This window comes from Mustela erminea, chromosome 5 (genome assembly GCF_009829155.1).
Source record: "Mustela erminea isolate mMusErm1 chromosome 5, mMusErm1.Pri, whole genome shotgun sequence".
In the NCBI taxonomy this organism is placed as follows: Eukaryota; Metazoa; Chordata; class Mammalia; order Carnivora; family Mustelidae; genus Mustela; species Mustela erminea.
In genome coordinates this window covers 83,132,294-83,156,901 of record NC_045618.1, presented here as the reverse complement: position 1 = coordinate 83,156,901, position 24,608 = coordinate 83,132,294, and the positions used below count along the sequence as shown (strand labels likewise).

Below are 24,608 nucleotides of genomic sequence, written 5' to 3'. Positions count from 1 at the left end.
TGATTTTTAAAAAGGACTCTACAGAGTTTGTATCACCTCCCTCACTGCCACAAGAACAGGAAAAGCTGAATGAAAACAAAGAGCATAAAGCTAGAAGTGAGCCCGGTGGATTTTGATTCTCATAAACCTCCAGGGCCTGTGGGGAATTTGTTACAGCAAGAGCATCATTATTATGAAAACAACAATCAACAAGTATAAATCATTTATGAAAATAGGCATAGATTTGTTTTGTGTTGCTGAAAATGTTGGAACCACTGAAACATTAATTAATACTGAATTATGCAACACTCATTATAAGGTCTTTTAATCTTACTTATTTATGTAAGTGTCTTACAAACTTCTACAATATATATTTTCCACAAAACCAAGGGTAGGGCACTAATGTGGATGTTAAGAGCCAAGGGACTACACACACACACACACACACAGCTCTTGCTTAGCACAATGATTTGCTCCTATATATGCCAATTTTATGTGGGATTAGGAGAGTTCATTTGGATTCAGATTCATTGTGTTCATTTTTTTAAGATTTTATTTATTTATCTATTTACTTATTTATTTATTTAAGAGAGGGAGAGAGAGAGTGCAAGTGGGGGTGGGAGGGAGGTGTAAAGTGAGAGGAAGAGGGAAAAGCAGACTCCCTGCTGGGTGTGGAGCCTGACACAAGGCTCAGTCTCACGACCACAAGATTATGACCTGAGCTGAAATCAAGAGTCGGATGCTTAACTGACTGAATCCCCCAGGCACCCCCACAGTGTTCATTCTTAAGCCCTGAATCAAAAGTGACAATAACAAACTTTTCAAACTACTTTTTTTTTTTTTAAAGATTTTATTTATTTATGAGAGAGAGAGAGAGAGAGAGGAGAGAGCAAGCACAGGCAGACAGAATGGCAGGCAGAGGCAGAGGGAGAAGCAGGCTCCCTGCCGAGCAAGGAGCCCGATGTGGGACTCGATCCCAGGACGCTGGGATCATGACCTGAGCCGAAGGCAGCTGCTTAACCCACTGAGCCACCCAGGCGTCCCTCAAACTACTTTTCATATGAGTACAAAAAACCCAAATACATTGGCTGAAGCTCATATGACTCATTGCATCCAGAATGACTTTTTTTCAAAGTATGAATTTAATCATGTTAAATCCCCAACAAACTCTCCTGTTGTCCCTAAAATAAAGTCCAATTCTTCTAATAGGACTTTTCATCTTCATAATCTGACCTCTGCTTACCTATTAGTTCAAATCCTGGTGCCTGGAACTTTTGGCTCCAGTATTGTCTACAGCTCTCTGAACCGGTCATTGTCTTACTTCTGGATCTTTGATGAGATGCCATTCCTTCTGTCTAGAACCTCTATTACGCAGTCTAATCCTGCTTCTCCTTCACATCCCAGGTTGGACTCACTTCTGGCAAAGCTTTCCTGTCTGAGTTAGGTGCCCCTTCTCTGACCTCCAGTGGCATCATCACAATCTGCCCTTAATGTCTGTGCTTTTGTCCTTCTTAGGCACTAGGCTCCTTGAAGTCAAAGACCACATTTTGGTCACTCTGAGATTGTTAGCACCTAATGCCTAGCCATAGTAAGTGCTCAATAAATATTTATCAAATAACGTTGGGGAGCAAGAAGCCAGGTTAGCACGAACCACTATAGGCAAACTATCCGGTGTGAATTAACTTTGTCTAAAGTTTTATTCACGTTAGAAGTGCCCTAGCCTTCGGTCACTATCCCTAGATTCAGAGCCCAGTTCAGGTCCTGATTATGTACCTACAAAGAATTCCTATCCCCCACCTCTGAACTGAAAACACTCTCCAATGGTCACATCTGATAACACATTACTTGGCTTCAAACACCCACCTCATTTGTCTCTTCGGAGAAAGCCTGCAGAATGTCCGTCTGCCTGGTGTAGTTGCCATTGGCGTCCTGCAGACCCTGCAAAATCCGCTCCCGCAGAACCAGTACAGAGACTCGGAGCTGGTGCCAGAGGAGCTGCACAGCGTGGATGTCCACAATCACGTTGACAGAGTAGGACAGCAGCTTCAGGGAAAACTCTGTTTCCAGGAGCGCATGGATTTGCTCCACGTGATCTGAAATATCTTCACAAATGTCCTGCAGGAAAGAAATGCAGAATCTATGAAGACTGTTCAGCCCTATTCTAGGAACGGGGTGTGGCAGTGGGGAGTCACTCCTTCACTTGACACCAGTTAGGGCCCACAGGTCAGGCAGACCACATGCTGGATAACTTGCCTTTGTTTTAGATCAGATGCAGAGTGGCAGGCCACATTCCTGGGCACTGGCCCTTTAGCACACATAGGTAAACCAATCTTTCTCTAGACCCCCAAAATGCTACTATTCTTTCAGATTTCACTTTGAAAGTTTAGCCAAGGTAAGAGGTCGCCTCACAAACCCACTCTATTCTCTTTATTTTTTATTTGCAAGGGAGCCAACAGCTGCTCTGGGCTAGTGGTGAGTCCCACTGAGCACACAATATCTCAGGATAGAGACATCCTCCAGACCCAGAGCAGGAAGAAAGATGGGCTGGAACCTGAGCTTCATGGGAACTCCCAACCATTCTCAGTGAGCCATGGGCTCTTTGGTGCAAGAGACAACTGTCACATTCCCACAATAACAGAGTTTAATATTTATTCATAAGGAATACTTAAATTTCAACCCATAATTTATCATCACAATCACTCTTTTATTGGAGAATAGTTGACATACAGTGTTACATTGGTTTCAGGCACACGACATAGTGATTCAACTTCCTATATGTTATGCTGTGATGGTACCTGCAAGTGCAGGTACCATCTGTCACCATACAGCACTACTGCAATGTCACTGACTATGCTCCCTAAGCTATGCCTTTTATCCATGTGACACTGATTCATTCCCTAACTGCAAGTCTGTATCTCCCACTCACCTTCCTTCCTTTGACCTCTCCTCCCTCCCCACCTTCCCTCTGGAAACCCTCAATTTGTTCTCTATATCCATAGGTCTGACAGAATTACTCTTGAGAAAGAAAGCCTGAAAAACCCCAAGGACAAAGAAAGACAAAAATACAGTTTTGTTTTTAAGACCTAGACACTTTAAACAAAAACATTACTACATCAAAGTTTCAATCTCCTTCACATATACTATTAGGTAGGCAGATGTGGTGTCTGATATGTCACTTGTCCTTACAATTTCCCAAATATCCATTGTGCTGTCAGAGGCCCTAGCATGAAATGGGTAGCACTGATGGTAATATTTAGTAGAGCAATTTGAGTCCATTAAGCATCAAAGGGATGTACATGTCAGCTAAAAGCACTCAGTGATTCATTTTCAGTTATGCATCAGTGATTTTTTTTAAATGGAGCTTTTATTATAATGATTTTTGTTAAGGCTAAAATTTTAGGATAACATTTGAGGTCTGAGTCCTATCAAGAGTATCCAAACTCACTCTGTGCTGGAAACATAACCTTTCAATTTCATATAATTCAATTACTTGTTTCTAAGAGAAGAACTAAAATGGAATCTGTATTTACTGTGCAGCAGTAGGCAAAAAAAAAAAAAATCTATTGAAGAATGATGGAAAGTTGTGCTGAATTTTTAGTAATTACGTATAATTTCAATAAATGTTGCAATAATATTTCTTAAAACCCAAGAACTAATTGGTGATAGTTACATAAGTTGGTGATAATAATTTGATGTAGATTAAAAGTTTAAAGAGGTGTTGGAGTCCTAGTTAGGTAAAGTTCTTACAAATGTAGCCCATGAGCACATGCAATCCAAAACAGACTTGGGGCAAAAATCACATTCCCTTATCAACCAGTACATGGGAACCACTCGCAGCTGGATTAGCCCATCTCTGCTGCCTTTGGCACATGACAGTGGGCCTCCGCAGCTATCATCATATATTCCAGATTGCCTGGGCCTCAACGGATGCCTGCTTGGAGCATCTCCTCCATTTGTCCCCTACACCGTTTATTGCTGATACCTTGACCGCCACCCCAAAGCAGATGTCCTGTGTCCTGAACCCTCTTAGGATGCTCAGTTCTGCGTAGTACTGTCTTACTTCGGGAAACTCTCTTCCTCCTACTGCTGATCTCTTCCAAATTCTCTGTACTTTCCTGCCTAGTATTTCCATTCCATTGTAAAACAAACAAAAAAATAAACACTATACTTTGTCACAGAATAATACATCTATCTCCAGCTCTTACCCAAATCTGACTCTGTCCAAGGTTCCTGCTTCCCCCACTGCCCTCCCATTGAAGGCTGTTCATTCTCCCAGCCCTCCCCTGAGAGATGGGGAGCAGAGGGCTGATAGGGGCAGGGCAAGCCTCACTACTTCTTTACCACTTTTGGATCATTTTTCTTCTGTTCTCATACTAACACCCTTTGTTTTCACTAGGTGCCTGCTGTCTGCTACGCCTTCCCGACTTCCTTCTTCATTACTATTCTTCTCTTTCACTCCTCCACACTGAAGACTGCAGTAGCTCAGTTTTCCTCTCCATACCGAGAAGACCATTAACTTAGGTAACTTCAATATTCACACTGATGAGCCAATGAATACCCTAGCCTCAAATGTCCTTTATTCCACAATCCTTAAGACCTTCATACCTATTCCACTTGGATAACTCTCTGTCATAGCTCTACTTGGAACCTTGTCATCACTTCACCTGTGGAACAATATCAGAAAGTTCCCCATGCCACCAACCTCTCTTTGTCCGACTTTTTCACTCTCATTCTCCCACTACAGGTGTCGCCCCTTTTTTAAAAGATTTTATTTATTTATTTGACACGGAGAGAGAGAGATCACAGGCAGGGGCAAGAAGGGGACAGAGGGAGAAGAAGAAGCAGACTCCCCACTGAGCAGGGAGCCCGATGTGGGGCTCGATTCCAGGACGCTGGAATCATGACCTGATCCAAAGGCAGACACTCAACCAACCAAGCCACCCAGGTGCCCCAGTGCTCTTCAACCCCATCTGGGCCACCAGATTTTTCTACCATATCACCCTCCTCCTAGCACAGCCTCGACAATGATCCCTTCAGCCACTCCCTTGGCAGTGTTCTCCACTTCCTCACACTCTTGATTTCATAATTTGGATTTGTTGGTATCCATTTCCTGGGTCCTACTATGATCCTGCAGATGCAGAATACATTATATACCTAGGAGAAGAAAAGGGGTGGGTAATTTTTATGCCTCCTGCTCTGAATACTCAAATAGGCATTTCTCAACCACACCATTCCCACCCTCCCATACAATATGTTACATATAATCTTGGCACCATGAAAACTACATGCCATCACTCTTCCTACACATAATTTGGCTCCTCCATGGTGAATGCAGGAACTTAGTCAGAGCAAGGTCATGAGTCAAGATGGCCAGGCCACCATCCAGGGGTACTAAAGCATCAGTGGTGCCAGCTAAGGTTTTTACACCCTTCTCCTGACGTATCTGTGAAATATAAATTGGCCTTGTTCCTACAGAAGCAGATGGGCTCTCCCCACGAGAGCTGACCTCCCTCTAGTGAGTATTTTGGCAATGTGCACGTGCAGTCTCTGCTGAAATTCTGAAACTAAACAATGCATGGCATGGTGCAAACTTCTGGGGTCTGCTCATTTATTTAATTATGTTTATGCCCTCTACTTGGCTACCAGGTGTCTGGTTTGACAAAATCACAGGCACACACAAACTGCAGAACAAGAACTGCAGAGATATGTGTAAGTTGTGTATGTGCATATATATATATATACATATACATATATACACATAACCGTGTGCATACCCCCAAACATAGAACTGTATTTAGAACAGTCGGTGAGAGGTTTGTTTAGAGAAATAACTGAGTGATTCTGAATCTATACATACTCTTTAGTAATATAAAAATCTGCTTTTCCCAGTCCTTCTATATAAAAGTCAACCAAATATTTAAAGAATTTTCAGTTTGAAGTTTCTGAGGCTTAGCCTCTTAACTACTTTCAGCTTGTTGTATATTTATACAACAGAAGCTGAAGATTATGGACATTCTGTTTATTTTAATTCAGATAGCTATTAGAGATGTTTAAAAAGGATTTGCCCAATGGCTACTTCCCAGCAGAAGCTGTTTGGAATTAATAGGCTCTGAGAGCTCTGACCTGTTGGAGGCTCTGTGGGCATTAGATTAACAAGGTTGAGTAGAAGCATGGCCGGGGCGGGGAGGGGGGGATATGGGGGGAGATTGGTGGAGGGCTGAACCAGAATCCAACTGTTGCATATAAGCCTTGATTGCACATGTGACTCCAGCAGAAGCAACTGGAAACTAGATTCAACTCACATGTTTCAAGTGCTCAGCGTATAACAAACTTTTGAGCATAACAAACTTTTGAGCACGGCAGTGCTACATACTAGAAACAAATTTAGTAGCTTTAGATGCACAGGTTTTTAGGAACACAAAAAGAAACAATCCTTCCAGGTTCAAGAATGGAGATTCAGATAGTATGAACATTAGTACATACCCACTATGTACTAATCCATGCATGGGGGATACAAAGTTGACCCCCCTCCTTTGTGGAGTTCCCTGCCTGGTAGGAAGGGGCATGTAACCAGAAATCATAATTGGGAAGATAAGCGTTCACAGAGAGAACACAAATGAGGAGAAAATTACTGTGCCCATGGAACCAAACAGGAAAGTGGCAAGAACGCTTTCCTAAGGAAATAAAGTTTGAGTCTTAAAGGAGACAAACTAGGATGATGAGGCAGAGAGGAACATTCCAGGGAGTGGCAGGTGTCAATGTGGTCTCCCTAAATATGGATCTGAGGTTTGGCACTGATTTTTCTTAGTCATAGCATATTATACACAACCCAAAAAAGAAAAAAAAATTGATTTCATCAAAATTTAACTCTGTGAAAGATATTTTTAAGGAAAAGTTACCAGGAAAATATTTGCAAATCACATATCCAATAAAGGATTTATATCCAGAATATTGTAGCTCCCTCTGATCTTTGGGAGATATGTTCTAAGAACCCAGTGGATGCCGGAAGCAAAAGATAGTACCAGACTCTATATATACTATGGGTTTTCCTGTACACACATTCCTTTGATAGAGTTTAATTTATAAATTAGGTATAGTAAGAAATTAACAATAATAGTAAAATAGAATAATTTTAACAACATACTGTAATAAAAGTTATATGAATATGGTCTCTTTCTTTCTCAAAATATCTTATTGCACAGCTCTCACTCTTTGTCTTCCTATGATGTGAGGTGATAAGACACCTATGTGATAAGATGAAGTGAGCTAATGACACAGGTAGTGTGATGTAGTCAGGCTACTATTGACCTCTTGACAATACATCAGAAGGAGGATCTTCTGCTTTCAGACTTCAGCTGATCACTGAAAGGAAGAACTATTGTATATAAAGAATATTCAAACCTCAACAGTAAGAAAACAACTAATCTAATTATATAATGGGCAAAAGTCTTAAACACTTTACCTAAATGGGAATAATGATGCTTAAAAAAAGAAAAGCACATGAAAAAACTTTCAGCCTCATTAACCATTAGAGAAATGCAAATTACAACTACAATGAGATACCTGTATATACCTATCAAAATGGCCAGAATAAAAAATTTGCAATAATACCAAGTGCTGAGAAGTTCTAGAACAACTGTAACTCTCCTACACTGCTAATGAAATGCAAAATGGTATAGTCACTCTGGAAAACAGTTTAGCAGTTTCTTATGAAGTCAGACATATACTACCATAGGACCCAGCTGTCTCACTCCTGAGTGCTCACCTTAAAGAAATAAAAACTCAGGCACATTCACAAATGAAAAGAAGCTACTCATAATTACCAAAACCTAAACATCTTTCAGTGAGTAAATGGATAAACAAACTACAGTACATCCACATAATATACAACAAATGGGGGGGAAGATCTAATAATACATGTAATAATTTCTAAAATCTCAAAGGCATTATGCTAAGTGAAAGAAGCCAGTCTCAAAAGGTTAAATGCTATATAATTCCATTTACACAACATTCTCAAAAGAAAATCATAGTAATGATCAATAGATCAGTGGTTGCCAAGCATTGGGGTTGGGGAGGGCATGACTATAGACTGATGACAGATAGCACAAGTAATGTTTTCTGGGGTGATGGAATTGTTCTGTATCCTGAGTGTGGATATGGTTAGACAAATCTACACAAGAGTTAAAATTTGTAAAATTGCACATTAAAAAAAAAAACAAAGTCAATTTTTCTGGATGATAATTTTAAAGATAAGAAAAGAAAACCAGTTTATAGTCTCTTGGTAAAATGCATATAAAAATTAGTTTTGGGTCACATATTCCCTTCAGAGCTTGGAAATAACAAGAGCACAGTCATAAGGTCATGGCACTACTATCATTATACCTGATGCTACAACCTCCGCATTATTTTCTAATAAGTATTATCCTCAAAGAAAATGAGGATAATCTGGAGCCCATCTCAAAGTGAATTAAAGCAAATGGCAGTGATTAACAACATATCTTCAAAGTTGCATAAGACTTTTTCCTTAGACATTTCTGTGTTCATGTGGGAAAGTGATGGTCTCCATTTTGCTTTAATTCTCATAAAGCAGTGCAGCCTCTGTGGTGTTCACAATCATTCGCAGCATAATATGCACTGAATACATTATGCTGCCAACTGCCCACTTTGCTCAACCTCTCTGACACATTGTGGTCAGACACACCCTGCAGCTGCAGGGTATCTGGGTGGCTCAGTGGGTTAAGCCTCTGCCTTTGGCCCAGGTCATGGTCTCAGGGTCCTGGGATTGAACCCCGCATCCGGCTCTCTGTTCAGCAGGGAGCCTGCTTCCCCCTCTCTCTCTCTGCCCACCTCTCTGCCTACTTGTGATCTCTCTCTCTATGACAAATAAATAAATTAAATCTTTTTAAAAATATTAGTTTAAAAAAATTGCAGCTGCTGCTGCCTGTCTTTTGAAACAGGAATCTTCCACAGTTACTGAGGCCTTTCATACAAACACTGACCTGACACTGTTCACAAATAAACTCAAGCCAGTTGGGCATTTTTTCTTTTAATTTAGTTGTGTGTTTATGTGAGAGAGGTGCCTTTTCTTTCTTTCTTTCTTTCTTTCTTTCTTTCTTTCTTGTAGGATTGTTGTATATTTTTCAGTTGCAATTTATTTTTTCTAGACAGAGACAGTGCTGTTATGTGTTTAACCAGTATACTCAGTCTTCACCAGCTTGTGATAGAGAGGAGGGCACCCTTCCTGTGAGTGCTCTAATTGCTTTGCGCCTGCTGCTTGTCCCTGGGAGAGGATCTGTTTGCTGTCTCATCCTAAGGCCACCATGCCCGTTCTCCATCATTCTTGAAACATCCAGGTTTTCTTGTGAAATGACAAGTATCCATGGATCAGCATTCTTCCAAAGTGGCCCAAACCGCCCATCCCCAGGCTGTGTGTATTTGGAGAGAAACCCACCCCTCCTGCAACTTCCTCATCCAGGTACTAAGAGTCTCATGCTCTACCGACTGAACTAGCCGGGCACCTCTCACCCAGGTACTAAAACAACACTTGGCATCTCAGTTTCCTGAAGTCCCATAAATACAATCCTTCCCCTTCTCTCCGCTTCTTGCTTCCCCCCATGCAATCCCCAAGGGAGAAAACACAGAAAATCCCCCCAATACCTCCAAACTGCCTCTCCATGGGAAAAAAAAAAAAAAAAAACAAAAACAGTAATCAGTAGGCATTTCTCCATTCATCTAAAACCCCAAATAGGGGCGCCTGGGTGGCTCAGTGGTTTGGGCTGCTGCCTTCGGCTCGGGTCATGATCTCAGGGTCCTGGGATCGAGCCCCGCATCGGGCTCCCTGCTCTGCAGGAAGCCTGCTTCCCTCTCTCTCTCTCTCTCTCTGCCTGCCTCTCTGCCTACTTGTGATCTCTGTCTGTCAAATAAATAAATAAAATCTTTAAAAAAAATAAAAACATAAAACCCCAAATAATGTCTTTTTCTTTTCCTAAAAATTTTAATATTTCTCTCAAAACATTCTTGACTTATATTTGTGTAACTGTGGGACACATTCAAATGGTTTTTCTAAGAAACTGTGAATTAAGGTCTGCTTTTTAAAGGACAGTCAGGCCTCTTTCCACTCCTATTGTTTTCCTATCACAGTTTCAAAAATCTCAAACCCTCAGCTTAACTAGTGCATACCATTACATTTAGAAAAACATAAATTACGTTAAAAAAAAAAAAAAGTTTTCAGGGCACCTGGGTGGCTCAGTGGGTTAATAAGCCTCTGTCTTTGGCTCGGGTCATGATCCCAGGTTCTTGGGATCAAGCCCCACGTTGGGCTCTCTGCTCAGCAGGGAGCCTGCTTCCCACTCTCTCTCTGCCTGCTTCTCTGCCTACTTGTGATCTCTCTCTGTGTCAAATATATAAACAAAAATCTTAAAAATAAATAAATAAAAATTTAAAAAATAAAATAAAATAAAAGTTTTCATGATCTAAAGTCAGTAAGAAGAGAATGAAGTTTTCTATGTATGTTTTAGTCTTAATGTAAAACGCCATGTCATCATGACTGCTCATTCTGTTTACTAGCAATTGTAGAACTAAATAATTAAAGTATCTTTTACACATATGCTCACCATATGTGTGTGTGTTCACTAGAAAAAGCTGAGAAGAAATTCTTACCTAATACATGGACTTTATATTTTAAAATACAGATCAAGGGAACACCACAGTAACTTGGTTAAAAAAAAAAAAAAAACTCACTTTAAACTAAAACTTGCAACTTTATATAAAAACTTCCTAGTGCAGAGTATTAATGTCATCTACAATTCATGTTCAAAACTGTACTTTTCCTAAAAGACACATAGATGTTCCTATAACAAGGCATTTTATTTCCCCCAAATTAATCGACTGCTCCCTGGTTTTTTTCCTTCCTTGAGAAAATATACCATCCTAATGGTCCTAATTTCTTCTTTGTCATATTGAAAATGACTGAAATGGGAGGCCAGGAGAGATGTTGAGACTTTTTATGATCATCACAGTACATACCTCTCTCCAAAGTTTTAAGAACTCTATGGTTAGAAGTAACAGTTATCCCTTTAATTGCTAAAATCTGGAAAGTGTGAGGACTGAAATTAAATTATTTATGTGCAAATGACTTTGCTGCTATCATTAGCTACAACTCATCCATCTCCCTGATCAGTCTGTACCTGTCTGAATGCAGGAAACGTGCCTCAGTTGTCTCTGTGTCTATGGTGCCACACTGCCAGTTGAAGAAAATACTGTGTTTCACAAAGCAAACAGAAATCCCTATAAAGCAAGCACTAGTCTAGGTTCCTCCCTTGAGTGCATTCACAGTAATTGGCACTCAGTTGGCAGAGGATAGCAGCTCCCATTGGATGCCAGTTGTGCTGATTAGCTGAGCTGCTGAAAAAGCATATAGGTTTGGCAAAGTAAAGGCGATGATAGGGAGAGGATGAAGATGCTAAATACAGGTTTGGAAGCCTTCACCCTTCCGCTTTCACACTCAGAAAGTCTACTTTGCCTTCAAGTGAGAAAGGACCAGCTGGGCATTCTGTCTGGCCACACCTGCCCAGATCCAAATCTGGATTGTTCTTCTCATTATTTGAATTTTTTGTTATTGTTGTTAAAACTGTTGCTTAAAAACTTCAGAGGATTCATTGATTGAAATATCATTTTGAGTTCCTAATCCTGGGCTCTCATTATGTGAGAGGGAAAAAACCCTGAGCAAAAAGATAAGCAAATTGATAATTGCTGTTGCATTTTGGAGAAAATGGATTTTGTTTTGTTTTGTTTGTAAAGATGCATTTATTTGAGAGAGAGAATACAAGCACGAGTGGGGTGGGGGCAGAGGGAAAAAAAACCCCAAGCAGACTCCCTGTTGGGCACAGAGCCCAACCTGGGACTTGACTTCACGACTATGAGAACATGACCCTGAGATCATGACGTGAGCTGAAATCAAGAGGTGGTTGCTTAAGCGACTGAACCACCTAGGCACCCCAGAGAAAATGGTTTTCTAACTGGGCTATTGCTCAAACACACTCACACTCACACTGTTCTACATGGCTCAGCTAGATAAAGGTTCAACATCTAAGCACATTCACTAACAAAAACCACAGCTATGGTCTTGACTCTATACTTCCCACATCTTTATACAAGTGATTTCAGGTTAGAAATGGACCAAGAAATTAGTGGTGGCTCTTACCGTGCAGCGTGCTTGTTAATAATGTAGATTCTGGGGCTACTCCTTTGAAGAGAGATGGGACCAAGAGATCTGCAACCAAGAGATCTGCACTCTCTTAAGCATGCAATGGCCATAATGCCAGTGTTCTCGGCACCACACGCTGAAAAACACTGAGCCAGATACGGATCATCTGGCCAGGCTGACCAGCACTGAAAGGGGAACTCCGTGCACAACTATAAAAAAACAAACCTCCCAGCACCTTGAAAGATAGCCTATCTCTGACATTATCCAGATGTATCTACAGCACAACTTACATTCCTTTTGCCCCAGAATATGATTTTGCACAGTTTTATTTACCCACTGCTGACAACATTGTGATACACTTGAGGACAGTATCAGGGTTGTAGATTTGTTTAACATGCTTTTTCCCCCCTGTTGTTTTACACTTATAATACAGAATGAAACAGACATGAAAAATCACACAAAAATATATAGCTTACTCAATTATTATGAGCCAAACATCCTTGTAATAAATATCCGGGTCAAAAATTTTCTAGCCATGTGCCTCTTCCTAATCATAAAACCCTCTTTCCCTGCAAAAGTGACCATTATCCTGACTTGCATAGTAATCACTTTCTTGCATCTCATTCTGGTTTCATTACCCAAGTAAAGTATGCACTCATTGCTACTATAACTTCCTTTTGCTCAGTTTTTCACTTGCTATGACCATTAAGTCTTTAAATCTACAGATTCCATCTATATTCCTTTTTCATACAATTTATCGGTTAAGGATCCTGGGGCATTATATCTGCAGAGTTTCCCCTAATTAGGATTTGTTGATTGCAGTCATCATGTTGGTTCCTCTGTCCTCTTTACTTCCTACAAACTGGCAGCTGAATCTTGAGGCTTAATTAGTTTCTGGTTCAATTTATTTAAGTACTGTTGTGTTATGCTTTTACTTTTGGTTTTGTTCTTTTTTGACAGTTGATGAAATCCACTGTTCTGATAGTTGGTGCTCTGTAGTTAAGGCTATTAATACATTATAGAATAATGACATTCTATCATTTTGTTTTCATTTAATGGCTGGAATAACTTTATCAACTATTTATTTACAATGATACAATTCATAAAAGAAAGTCAAGATAAACTCTTAATTCTTAACCCAGTTTTCAAGGTAATGAACTGCTTTTCTGTCAAATCAGAAGGTAAGCAACCATTTGGTTTACTTAATATCAAATACTTATTGACTTAGACATATGTGATGAGTTTTGATCCATTCCAATGGTTAATCTTACTGAACCTCAAACTGTCCATTATTAGCCAGTAGGATCCCCTTCGATTTGACTATTCCAGTTTTCGATAGCTTCCTCACTCATCTTGTATATTTCCACACTTAAAATCAGCCATTCTTTTAAAAAACCTTGCTTTCCTTCAATGGGAAAAGTTTTTTCAGACTACCGTCTGGGTAATAAGGATGCTCATTACTACTGGATTAGCCATTGTTTGTAAGTCTTTTTAATGAACAGAGACAGAAAATATCATATTTAAAAATAAAAAACCTTGTGAGTTCATAACTGATATTTCCAATTCAAATTCATGACTACAGTGGTCTCATCTAACATTTTCATCAGTCTCTCCTTTCTTCCACACCAAGAATCCTGGTTCTAAAGAACCAGGAGTGATGGTATTGGAAGAACCCATAATTACTCATTCATTTTATCTCATATCACACATATGATAGTTTCAGGATAATAATACTAATATTACCCTAATACTACTACTAATACTAGCCCTGAATGAATGACTAGGTCAGGCACTTATGAAGACACTTAACCAAAGGCATTTGTTACTGTAGAAGAGAGTAGGGTTGCCTTTGGTTTATCTTTAACTAATCTGTGAAAGAACAGAAAATATACCCTAGTCTCATATTCACCACAGTTCACATTACATAGATGAAATGTCTGAGGATTTTGTTAAGTTCCTTTATTATCTTCAAGGTCTTTCTAAAGGGGGGAAGGAACCTCAATAAAAATATGACTGAAAACCACATGACCACTGGTTCTCTGGGAAAGGAAAGATGTTTTGGTTTTAGAAGGCATTCTCTGAGAGCCTTCTTGCCTCTGCAGACTATCAGAGAATATGCGGAAGACAAAAATCATGAAGGAAGCAATCAAAAACATACCCAAGAAACTGCACCATTATGTGCACTCCAATGCTAAGCATGCCAGGTTATATACTCTTTTTTTCTTTCCAGTATAACACCTACATACAGGGCATAGTGTGATTCTTATTCATGATCAGTTTAAGGCTATGCAGTGATAATAGGTCTTCTCTTTAAGCAATGGACTGTGAGACTCTTTCTACTAACCATCTCGCATGGCCGAAGTTGTACAATTTACAGATTTTGCTTTGTTTGTTCAGTGATCTATGTGTCATTTCTGTCTATTTCTATGAGATCTGTCTTCCTTAGGAAATTCCTATGTGCCAAATGCTTCATTTTTCTCTTTGCTTTCTAGAGTACAGCACCACATGCAAATAGATTCTTAATACATGCTGATATTAGGGATATTGAATTCACGAACCATGAAATAGAAGCTTGAAGATGATCATGAGAAAGAATAAATGAATCACAAGATGTATCTACATCATTTTGTAGCAAGCTGAGTGTCAGAAAGTCTGAGTTCTTGGTACTGGTGTGTCCTGACTACCTGTGTCCTAGTGAGCCTCAGAATTCTCATCTATAAAGACAGGGCTGGATAGATGAACTCTACTCTCAAGCTCCAAGATTTTCTTCTGTTTTTTGTGTTTTGTTTTTTTTTTTTTTAATTTTGTGTACCACTCCCACAATGCAGAATCTGAGCTTTACATACCTGGAAACTTTTGTGTATCTCTGATAATTCTGGTAAAATGACAGCTATTTCCCAAGAGTAGTAGAATAAGCACTAGACTGGGAATCAGGATAACTGAGTCTCACTCCTGGGGACACTGGAAGGTATCTCTATAGCTCTTAGCAGTGGCCCTGACACAGGTTCTGAAATAACAGTGTAGATCCACATACCAGACAGAGGAGCAAAGATCTATGGTTCATTCATAATGAGGGCCAAGACCTCTACCTTCACTCCAGGGTTAATGTCCTGAGGAGCCCTTTGGTTGTGTTTTCCTTAGTCACCATGAAAGGCTCAGGCAATATATTACTCTTCCTCATCCTGTGTCCCTCCCACTCAACTCCACCACTGACATGCGCACACACACACACACACACACATTCCCTTGAGGCTCTTTTCCATCTGCCTCAACTACCATTATTCTCTCTTCATTTTAGTCATTTAAATTCATTTTCTAAAAATTTATCAGTACCTTTTAGCAGCTTAGATTTGGTCACCTGAGGTGGGAATTTTCTATTAACTCTTGAAATTGTTAAGCATTTCAAGTTATAAGTGATCTTATAAGTTCATTTATAAATGCTTTCTCTTCACCTATTCATAAGTACTCTTTATACCAGGATTTAAAAGTTAAGGAGATGAAAGCCCTATTTGGGATTTCATTGCTGAGTCATGATGTGACCTTGAGCTGGTCAACCTCTTTCTTAGATGCACTCTTTATATATTTAGATCACTAAAACCATGGCACAGCTTCTAAGGATGCAATTTTATGTCTTCCTCCCCCACATAAATATCCACAGCAACTAGCTTGGCTGTTGATTTGTATTTAAACTCCTACAACATGACTATTGGGAGCTAACACTGTAGACACAAGTTTTTAGATCTCACATTTGCGACTCTAGAATAGGAAATGAAACCTTATAGGATCAGAGTCCTGTGAAGAACTAATTTTAGGGGCCAAGAGTAAGACCCTGCTAATGAGGAAAAATAAATCCAAATTCAAAAGTGCCAATGCTATCCTTTCATGTAGGGCAGATGGTAATGCAAGTCATCAATTAACCTCCTGGATAGCTCCCATTGCCTCCCATTGACCCAATAATTTCATTCCTAGGAATCTCTCCTAAGGCAAGAATGGATTTACCTACTGAAATGCTATCACAGAAATGTTTATAATGACGAAAAATTCTACCAACAAAAAAAATCAAAAGAAAGGAGATTGGTTTTTGAATCATTGTATTGTACACCCAATACTAACATAACACTGTATGTTATACTTGAATTTTTTTTTTAAAAAGGAGATTAGTTTAACATGATGTGATATTTCATAGAATGAAAAAATACACAGATGCCAAAAATGGCATCGCACAATATATTTCATAGTATCAGATGTTCAAGACACATTGTTAACTAAGAAAAAATAAGTTATAAAAGAGTTCCATAAGAAATATTGGTATGTATTCTCAGAGAGAAAGAACTAAAAAAGATGTCAAAGCTGTTGATAATATTTTCTGTAGGTGGCAGCACTAAAAATGATTTTTAATGTACTGTTTGCTTGTATGTTTTAAATTTTCTCCACTATAGATTCAATTCTTTTGCATAAAATAAAAAAAGTAAAAGTAAAATAACAACAAAGAAGTGAAGTCAGTGTCCATAGCAACACAACATTCAAGGAGTACAGGCACACTATGCAAAGTAATATAAAATATACTATCAAGGTCACTGAAGAAGAACAATCTCAAAGGAACAGGATCCTCAGATTCTCAGTATCCTTTTTGTGTAGAGAAAATTGCAGTTTGTCCATATCCACCATTCTCTTAAGTACTAACATTAATCACTGCTATTAAGACTTTTAATTCTGTTTTTGCTTGATTACTTTTTTTAAGTTTAGCAGACTTGAAATAAAAACATGGGTGAGGGAAAGACATTCAACAACTGAAATGAGTGGGAACATAAATTACTCATCCTCTCTTCCTCTTAATCTGATTTATTTGTCCCAGAGTATGGCTGAAGAAACCATCAGCCCTCTTCTACATTTTCATATAATCCCACAAGCGGTGGGAGTGGCGGTGGTGGTTGGGGGGGGGGGGGTCTGAAGACAGATTCTACCTATTGATAAAGTAAGATCTTGTTTGTCTCCAGAAGTGACCTCCATTCCCTAGCATTCAGAATCTCCCACTATCAAGATACTCCAGCCTTTGAGTAATTAGCAGAGAACTGAAGACATTTAAAAGGAATTTGGTGCTCCCTTGGGGGCACACTTTACATAAGTAAAATTTTAGTCCTTTACAATTGTTAGGAATTATTGAAATAAGTAATTCTTGGTAATTTACTCATATGGATGTTTATATCAACCCAAATAATCAACCCATCAACCCAAATAATTTGTACTAGTGGATTAGTTTTTTTCCTATGCTCATCCCTACATCCACAGAATCAAAAAGAGCAAAATGCATACACCTAACACATTTATGGGAAATTTAATGCTGAGCATCACAGTCTAAATTAAAACACAGAATTCAGCTTACATCTTAGTTTAAAAAATCCATTTTGGTATTTTGCCTGCTCTGTGCTTGACTGACTCTCCATATTAGACCTCCTCTTCAGCAAGCACCAGACATCCAAAGCGAGACAAAAGTTATTGAATTCCAATAATGTGGTTTTAAATCTACTCTCATTGCCCTTTTCCAGAGGCCCCTTTGGGAAATAAAAATGGATCAAACTAACATATCTGACCACCAAGTGCAGGAACCATCTATTATTAATGTCCCAGTGACACATCAAAATGGAGGACGAAGGATCCATTCAAACACTCCCCTAACACCAATTCAGCCTCCTCAAAGGACCTTACATTGGAAATCAGCAACCAGCTAAGAAACAAATTCGATTTCAATGCACTTTCCAAACATCCAGATTAATTTTACCTATAAAATCATTTTAAACCTCATTGCTTACTTGACTTGACTATAAACCTCGTGAGGGAGAACTTTCTGATTACACACCGAGAATTCTATTCGCACCTAACAATGAGCAGGGCTTCAGAGAGCACACAATAAGCAGGACAATAAATGAGCTCTGAGCAAGCACAAATATCAACTGAACCTCGGGTCATTCCTTTCAACACTTAATCCATGATGAATAATCTCCTGCCTATAGTATCCTAAGTCTTCCACTCCTCTACCCCAACTCAACTGCAGGCAAGAACCATCTTGTGAATGTCGAGTGAAAAATCAGATGTGTACAAGTAAGTTAATAATGAATAATAAAATTAAAGGAACAAAACAAAGGGGCAAATGAGCTGGAGATATGGAAAATATGAGTAAGAAAAGACTACAGAGAGTCTTAGAAGGATAAGATGACTTATATTGTTTCTTTTTGACTTAGACCTTATGTACTTACCAAAACTATAGGAGAGACTGAGGGTGGCTTACAAATAATAAGGCACATTATTAAAAGTAAACACACACACACACACAAAAAGCAGGACAGACAAAGATGAACAAGACACTCGAAAAGAGATAGTTGCTGCATTTAAGAACTCAGTTAAGGGCTATGAAAGGAGAAGGAAAATATGTGGCCCTAAGAGGATGGCTGAAGAAAAAGACTTGCTGTGGGAAATGAAAGATGTAAGGAATCATTAACAGTTAATACAAGAAGGTAACAGTAGATGATCTTTGTACGTAGAGTGAACTAAAGACCTGGAACACCCAAACTGGGAAGACCTTGCTTCTTGAATATTGCATCAAAATGACAATAAATCAGACTTGGAGCGTGGCAGGCAAAACCAAGATTCACCTCAGAGAGCCTGGTGCAGAGACACTCAGGCTGCAAGGGGCTGGATTCAAAGCAGAGAGATTTGAATCTCTCTGATGTATGATTCACTGACAAGTGAACACTGACAAGGAAATTCCAAAGGAAATTTACCTCTGGAACTACTGAAAAAGTAGACTATGGAACTAAACTTTATCTTTGTGCTTGTCTACTTACACTACACAGAGGATCTGCGCTCCAGGACTGCTCATACAAATGTCAAGAAGGTTCTCAGACTCCAAGCAGAGGGTTGAAGGTATGTATAGGATGATATGGTCCAAAGGGACCTCTTTTCCTCCTTTCTCCCTCAGGTTGGTGCAAAGGTCAAGACCATCAGTGCTTAGTCCTTAGACTCCCTGAGGAGTCTTAGACATCAAAATGCCCCTGGCAGTTCATCACAGAGCAACAGAGAGTGAGGACTTGATTGCCTGGCTTGGCTCTAGTGGTTTCTGTCAGCCAGAGCTGACATGAAAAAATAAATGGATGCCTCTTTGAAATGGGCAGTCTAATATTATACGTTCTGGGCCTTGTGGCCATCTTGACATTGGAAAATGCATTTAGACACCTAATTATAATAGCAGTTATTTGCTATAGAAAGAAAAGACTTATTTAATGGAAAATATTGGTACTGGTGACACAGCTTAAAATCTGTAAATAGGCTAAATAAATGATAGAACAAAGGCTGAAAACAGCTATGTGGGTAGAAATCAAAATAAGTGCACAAAAAATACCCAAAATATCTCTGGGGAATAGGTTCGTAGGTAACTATTTCTTTATATATGTATCCATATGTTTATTTACAAATCACTATTTCTTATAAGGAACATGAAACACTTTTTCAAAAAATAATCTGGTGGTTTTCTGCTGGCTTGTGTGCTCTTTGGCATACACAAAAAGAACTTGCCTTTTAAAAAGAGGAGGCAGTGGGGACGAGTGCATTCTAGCAGAAAGACGTGGTTAATACGAACCATGGGAGAAGAGCTGTTCGGAGGGAGAGAGAAATAACACAAAGGCTTTTGTCTAAGGGCCCTGGAACCTATGCGATAACGAGTTCCAGAGTCTCCTTTAGGTGCTCTGCCCAGCCAAATCCTCACCCACGGACTCACCCCAAAACTTCCTTTAAATGCAGCCAGAATACATTTTGTTTTTCAAACCGTGGGAGGTCAGCTGCACTGTGGGGCAGTTGCCAGTGTTTATGGAATGACAAAGATTTCCGGGAGAGGCAACTTCAACAGGAATAAAGGAGTGTCAAGTAACACAGAGCAAATGTAAATCCACACCAGGCTGGAATGACCAGCCCTCTGAAGGACTATAAAAAGCCAGCAGAGTCGCAAGTCTCATCAGCAGGACTCTATTTGCCTTGGAGCCAGACTGCGTCTGGGAGTTCTACCACCCCAGCTGCCAACCAGCAGGCAGTGCCCTGATCTACCCTAAGCAGGAGCTTGGTGTCCTAGAACCACCTTCCCTCTTGGGTAAACACCTGGAGGAAATACAGGCTGGGACAGTGTCCTTTCAAACAGCACAACATCCACTTCGCTTGCACGGCCAACGAGGAGTCATAAAAATACACTTACACACCACACAAATGGCCACTGGAAGAATTTTTTAAACTTCATTTAGAAATTAGTTTTCAAAAGAGGAAGTATGAGTAGTTCATTGCAGGAAAAAAAAAAAAAAGTTAGAAAAGACAAAAAATTAACCACAGGAGTCTATGGTCATACCACCCTGAACGCACCCTGATCTCTTAGTAAAGACAAAAAATTAATCAGGGAACATTTTTGTATTATTTATCCCTAAAGCCCAAAACATTGCCTCATACATAGTAGGCCCTCAATAAATAATCACTGAATGAAGAGTAATTAAATAAATCACCAGTAATCCTACTCTTTATACGAAGTGGTAGATAACTTTCCATTTTGTATTCTATTACTTGTGTTTTTACTCAATGGCATATCATTAATATTCTTTCATATCAATAAATATATTTCACAATTATTTATGACTGCATAGTATTCCATTTCATGAAAATACAATTAGAAAAAATACAATATTTTTTGAACCAATATTTTGTAGTTGGATGTCTGGCCTTGGAGTAAACATCATTCTCTTTAAGGCACAAATACCCTACTGATAATTAAAAAATTCTGGTGATTTTTTCCTTTTCTTCGAATTTTTATTTTATTTTATTTATTTATTTGACAGAGAGAGACACACACAGCGAGAGAGGGAACAAAGCAGGGGGAGTGGGAGAGGGAGAAGCAGGCTTCCTGCCAAGCAGGGAGCCCAGTGCAGGGCTTGATCCCAGGACCCCACGCCCATGACCTGAGCTGAAGGCAGACGCCCAAGGACTGAGCCACCCAGGTGCCCCTGCTGGAATGTTAAGAATAGAGAATAGAGACCTTTTCTGTTTTACTTGTCCCTAGATCTCCAGAACCTACTATATTTTTTATTACCAGTAAAGTATGAATGAATGACTCTTGCCTTTTCCTTTCTTTTGATTCCTATTTCTTTTTTTTTTTTTTTTCTTTGATGCTGCCCCAAAGACAGACAGGTTTTGGTTCCCATTTCAATTGCCCTGCTCCCATCTGAATTATTGGCATAGTTTTTGAGCTGGTTTCTCCTTCCTGCAGGATGTCCAGGATGTCTAACTAGCTTTCCCAAGGCAATCATCCCTTATTGAATTTTATACTAATAAATGCCCTTTTAATTATGTGATAAATTTCCCCTTTTGTTACACGATTCTCTTCAGAACAACTTTAAAAGCTCTGCAACGTTGGGATAAATTCAAAAGTCCTTTTTTTTTTTTTTTAAGATTTTTTTACTTACACTAGAGACAGAGGGAGCGGAGGAGAGGGAGAAAGTCTTAAGCAGACTCCATGCTCAGGGTAGCTTGAACCAATGTGGGGCTTGAAACTACCACCCTAAGATTACAACCTGAGCTGAAAACTAGAGTCGGATGCTCAACCAACTGTGCCACCCAGGTGCCTCCCCTCCAAAAGTCTTTATTCTAGTTCATCAGGAACTACCATAAAAGAATCCTGGGTCACTTTCAAATAGGAAGCTGCCTTAGAGGTTTTTCAGTCTGAAATCATTATTTCATATCTGAGGTCACTGAGGCTTCGAAGGTTCAGTAACTTGCCAAGGACACGTGGCTAGCGAGCGGCAGATCCCAGATCTCTGGCCTGTGGTCCAAGGCCTTTCCTTCAGGCCACTCTGGCTAGCTCCTGGTCTTCCTTGCCCATTTCATCTCCCATCCAGATTCACGGCAGACAGGGTCAGACTCTCCCTGAAATAAGGCTGACTCATCCTGGCTCTTGTCTTTTGCTCACGGCATTACTGTTGCCCAAACTGTCCTTCTGTTCTGCCTCTGCATGTGATTCAGTCATTTTCAAGGCCCCCATTCAAGCCCTGTCCCCCCTATAGTGCCTTTCATCAGCCAAGCTGAATTATTTGTCCTCTGCTCTCTAACAGCATTTGCCTGCCCCACTCATTCCAGCACTTAATTACACACTGCTTTGCAACGGTACATATTTCACAGCTGAGTGAAAGAGTCTGCTGCATGTGTAAGAAGGAAAAGAAGGGTAGAAATGGATAAAACACTACAGTGTGCTGAGCCAGCCAATTACATTTTGATACTGGAATACACCACTGAATACGCACCCCCACCCCCTTCCAAGCATTGAAGCTTCATGGTTTCTTTAACCCTTTCTTACCTTAAATGCTGCCCTTAATTTGAGGCCAGTGTTTCTGGTTTGCTAATTGTAAAGCCTTCCACCTTAAAAGCAATATTGTATTTTTTTTTATATATATACTCTGAGGCACTGGATGAGAGGAAGGACAGTGTTTGACCTGTTTTTGGTATTCCTACAAGACTATGCATTTTTGAGCAAGTCTGGTTAGTTTTCTATAAGTAATTCTACAAATGTCTAAGGTTTGCCCTGCTGTTATCCCCTACCTGATACTGCTGACAAATAACAAGCAACTGTTGAGTCAATAGACAATCCTGAACAAGCTAGAAAAAAGATAATTAAGAATTTTAATTAATAATTTAGTGAAAAAACAAACAAAAATTCCCTAACAGTGAATTTACCTTATGCTAGGCCCCCAAGGTCTCTTCCTATTCTCCAACTCAGGAGAAACACTGCTTTTTAGTCATGTGGTTAAATTTTTTAAAATTTTTCTTAAGGTCTTCCTAAGTGTGTGTGTGTGTGTGTGTGTGTGTGTGTGTGTGTGTGTGATTATATATGCACACACAGACAAAGAGATGGGGAACTTCTTTAAGGTGAAATAACTACAGTGAGATCTACATATGAAAGACCATTGCAAATGCCATAAAACTGTTATTTTTGATACACTGACACACAGGCTTGGGTTTGAACGTATGTACTTTTGTATCAGGGGCTCAGTAATTGGTATATTGAGGAATGTACTGAAGTATGAATGGAGCATCTCTACCTAATGGCCAGCAAGTCAACATGTGTCTAGAAATGTACATATGCTCACAAAATCAAGACCAGATTCATAGCCATGGCATGACTGAGATTCGGCATGGAGGGATACACATTATGTGGAAATGGCAGGGGCCTATCTCTCCATAATGGAACATTTACCATAATCTTTGTAGTCCCTTTTTATTTTCAATTTCTACAGCACAGCAGAACAAAAAGAACTATGACTTTTGTTTTGCACAAAACAAAACAGAGCTGACTCAAAGTTAGTTCTTAGGATGGTTCTATTAAGTTTCTAAAGTTATATAATCCCTTCTGTTCACCAGAACTTGGGATATTTCTTCAAGTCAGTGACATGGAGGAGGAACTACATTAATTATAGACTTTATACATCCAAAACTAGTATTTTCTCTCAAAGCTGTCTCTCTGTGTAGCTATCTACCCTTTTCAATGATAAACTTTAAATTTCTAGAATTTCACTTTAGGAACTGCTTGTAGGTCAAGTTAACAATTGCATAATAAAATGAATATCATATCTTCACATTTATTTCTTATTTTTGGCCAAAGATTAATACCCCATTTAATAACCTTGCTTACTTACCAAATACTTAGCCCTAAATAATATTTGCTTGTTTTCAAAGATGATTTTACCTATTTAATGGTTGAAAATTAAGGCATAAATGAGGACTTTCAATGAAATATGATGAAGTCTCTGAAGATTTTAAAAAATCAATTATTAAACTACTGTGTATATTATTGGACTCTGAGTATGAAAGGGAGTATATTTGCTACAAATAAACTTACAACTGATCAATGGAAAGATTCATATTTATATATCTCATAAATAAGATATACATATACATTATGCATGTAACAATGTCTTATTATAACACTCAATAAATATACTTTTTCAATAATCATTCATAAAGACAGGATCAATATTGTTGATTTTTCTTTTTGTCTCAGACTCCAATATGGCTTGACACACACTGTTACTGATTCTGCCTTTATATAAAATTTTGAGATTTTGTTCACTATGGATTTCTCTGCTTTAATTTTAGTTTTTAAAACTACTACATTAAAGAGCACCTGGGTGGCTCAGTTGGTTAAGTATCTGCCTTTGGCTCAGGTCATGATCCTGGAGTCCTGGAATGGAGCCCCACAGGAAGCTCCCTGCTCAGTAGGGAGTCTGCTTCTCCCTCTTCCTCTGTCCCTCCCCTACTGCTCATGCACACTCTCTCAATTGCTCTCTCTCTCAAATAAGTTAAAAAAAAAAAATCTTTAAGAAAATACTACATTAAAATACTATTT

General features: G+C 39.2%; 1 protein-coding gene across 5 annotated transcripts in view; it reads right to left on the bottom strand.

Annotated features, from left to right (window-relative positions):
• Positions 1-24,608, bottom strand: part of AKAP6 (A-kinase anchoring protein 6) — a 521,710-nt gene that overhangs the window by 268,552 nt on the left and 228,550 nt on the right. For all 5 annotated transcript variants that reach the window (XM_032344004.1, XM_032344008.1, XM_032344005.1 and 2 more), the window contains one exon: positions 1,843-2,094. In XM_032344004.1, the coding sequence (XP_032199895.1) occupies positions 1,843-2,094 (252 nt within the window). The remainder of the gene's footprint in view (positions 1-1,842; positions 2,095-24,608) is intronic.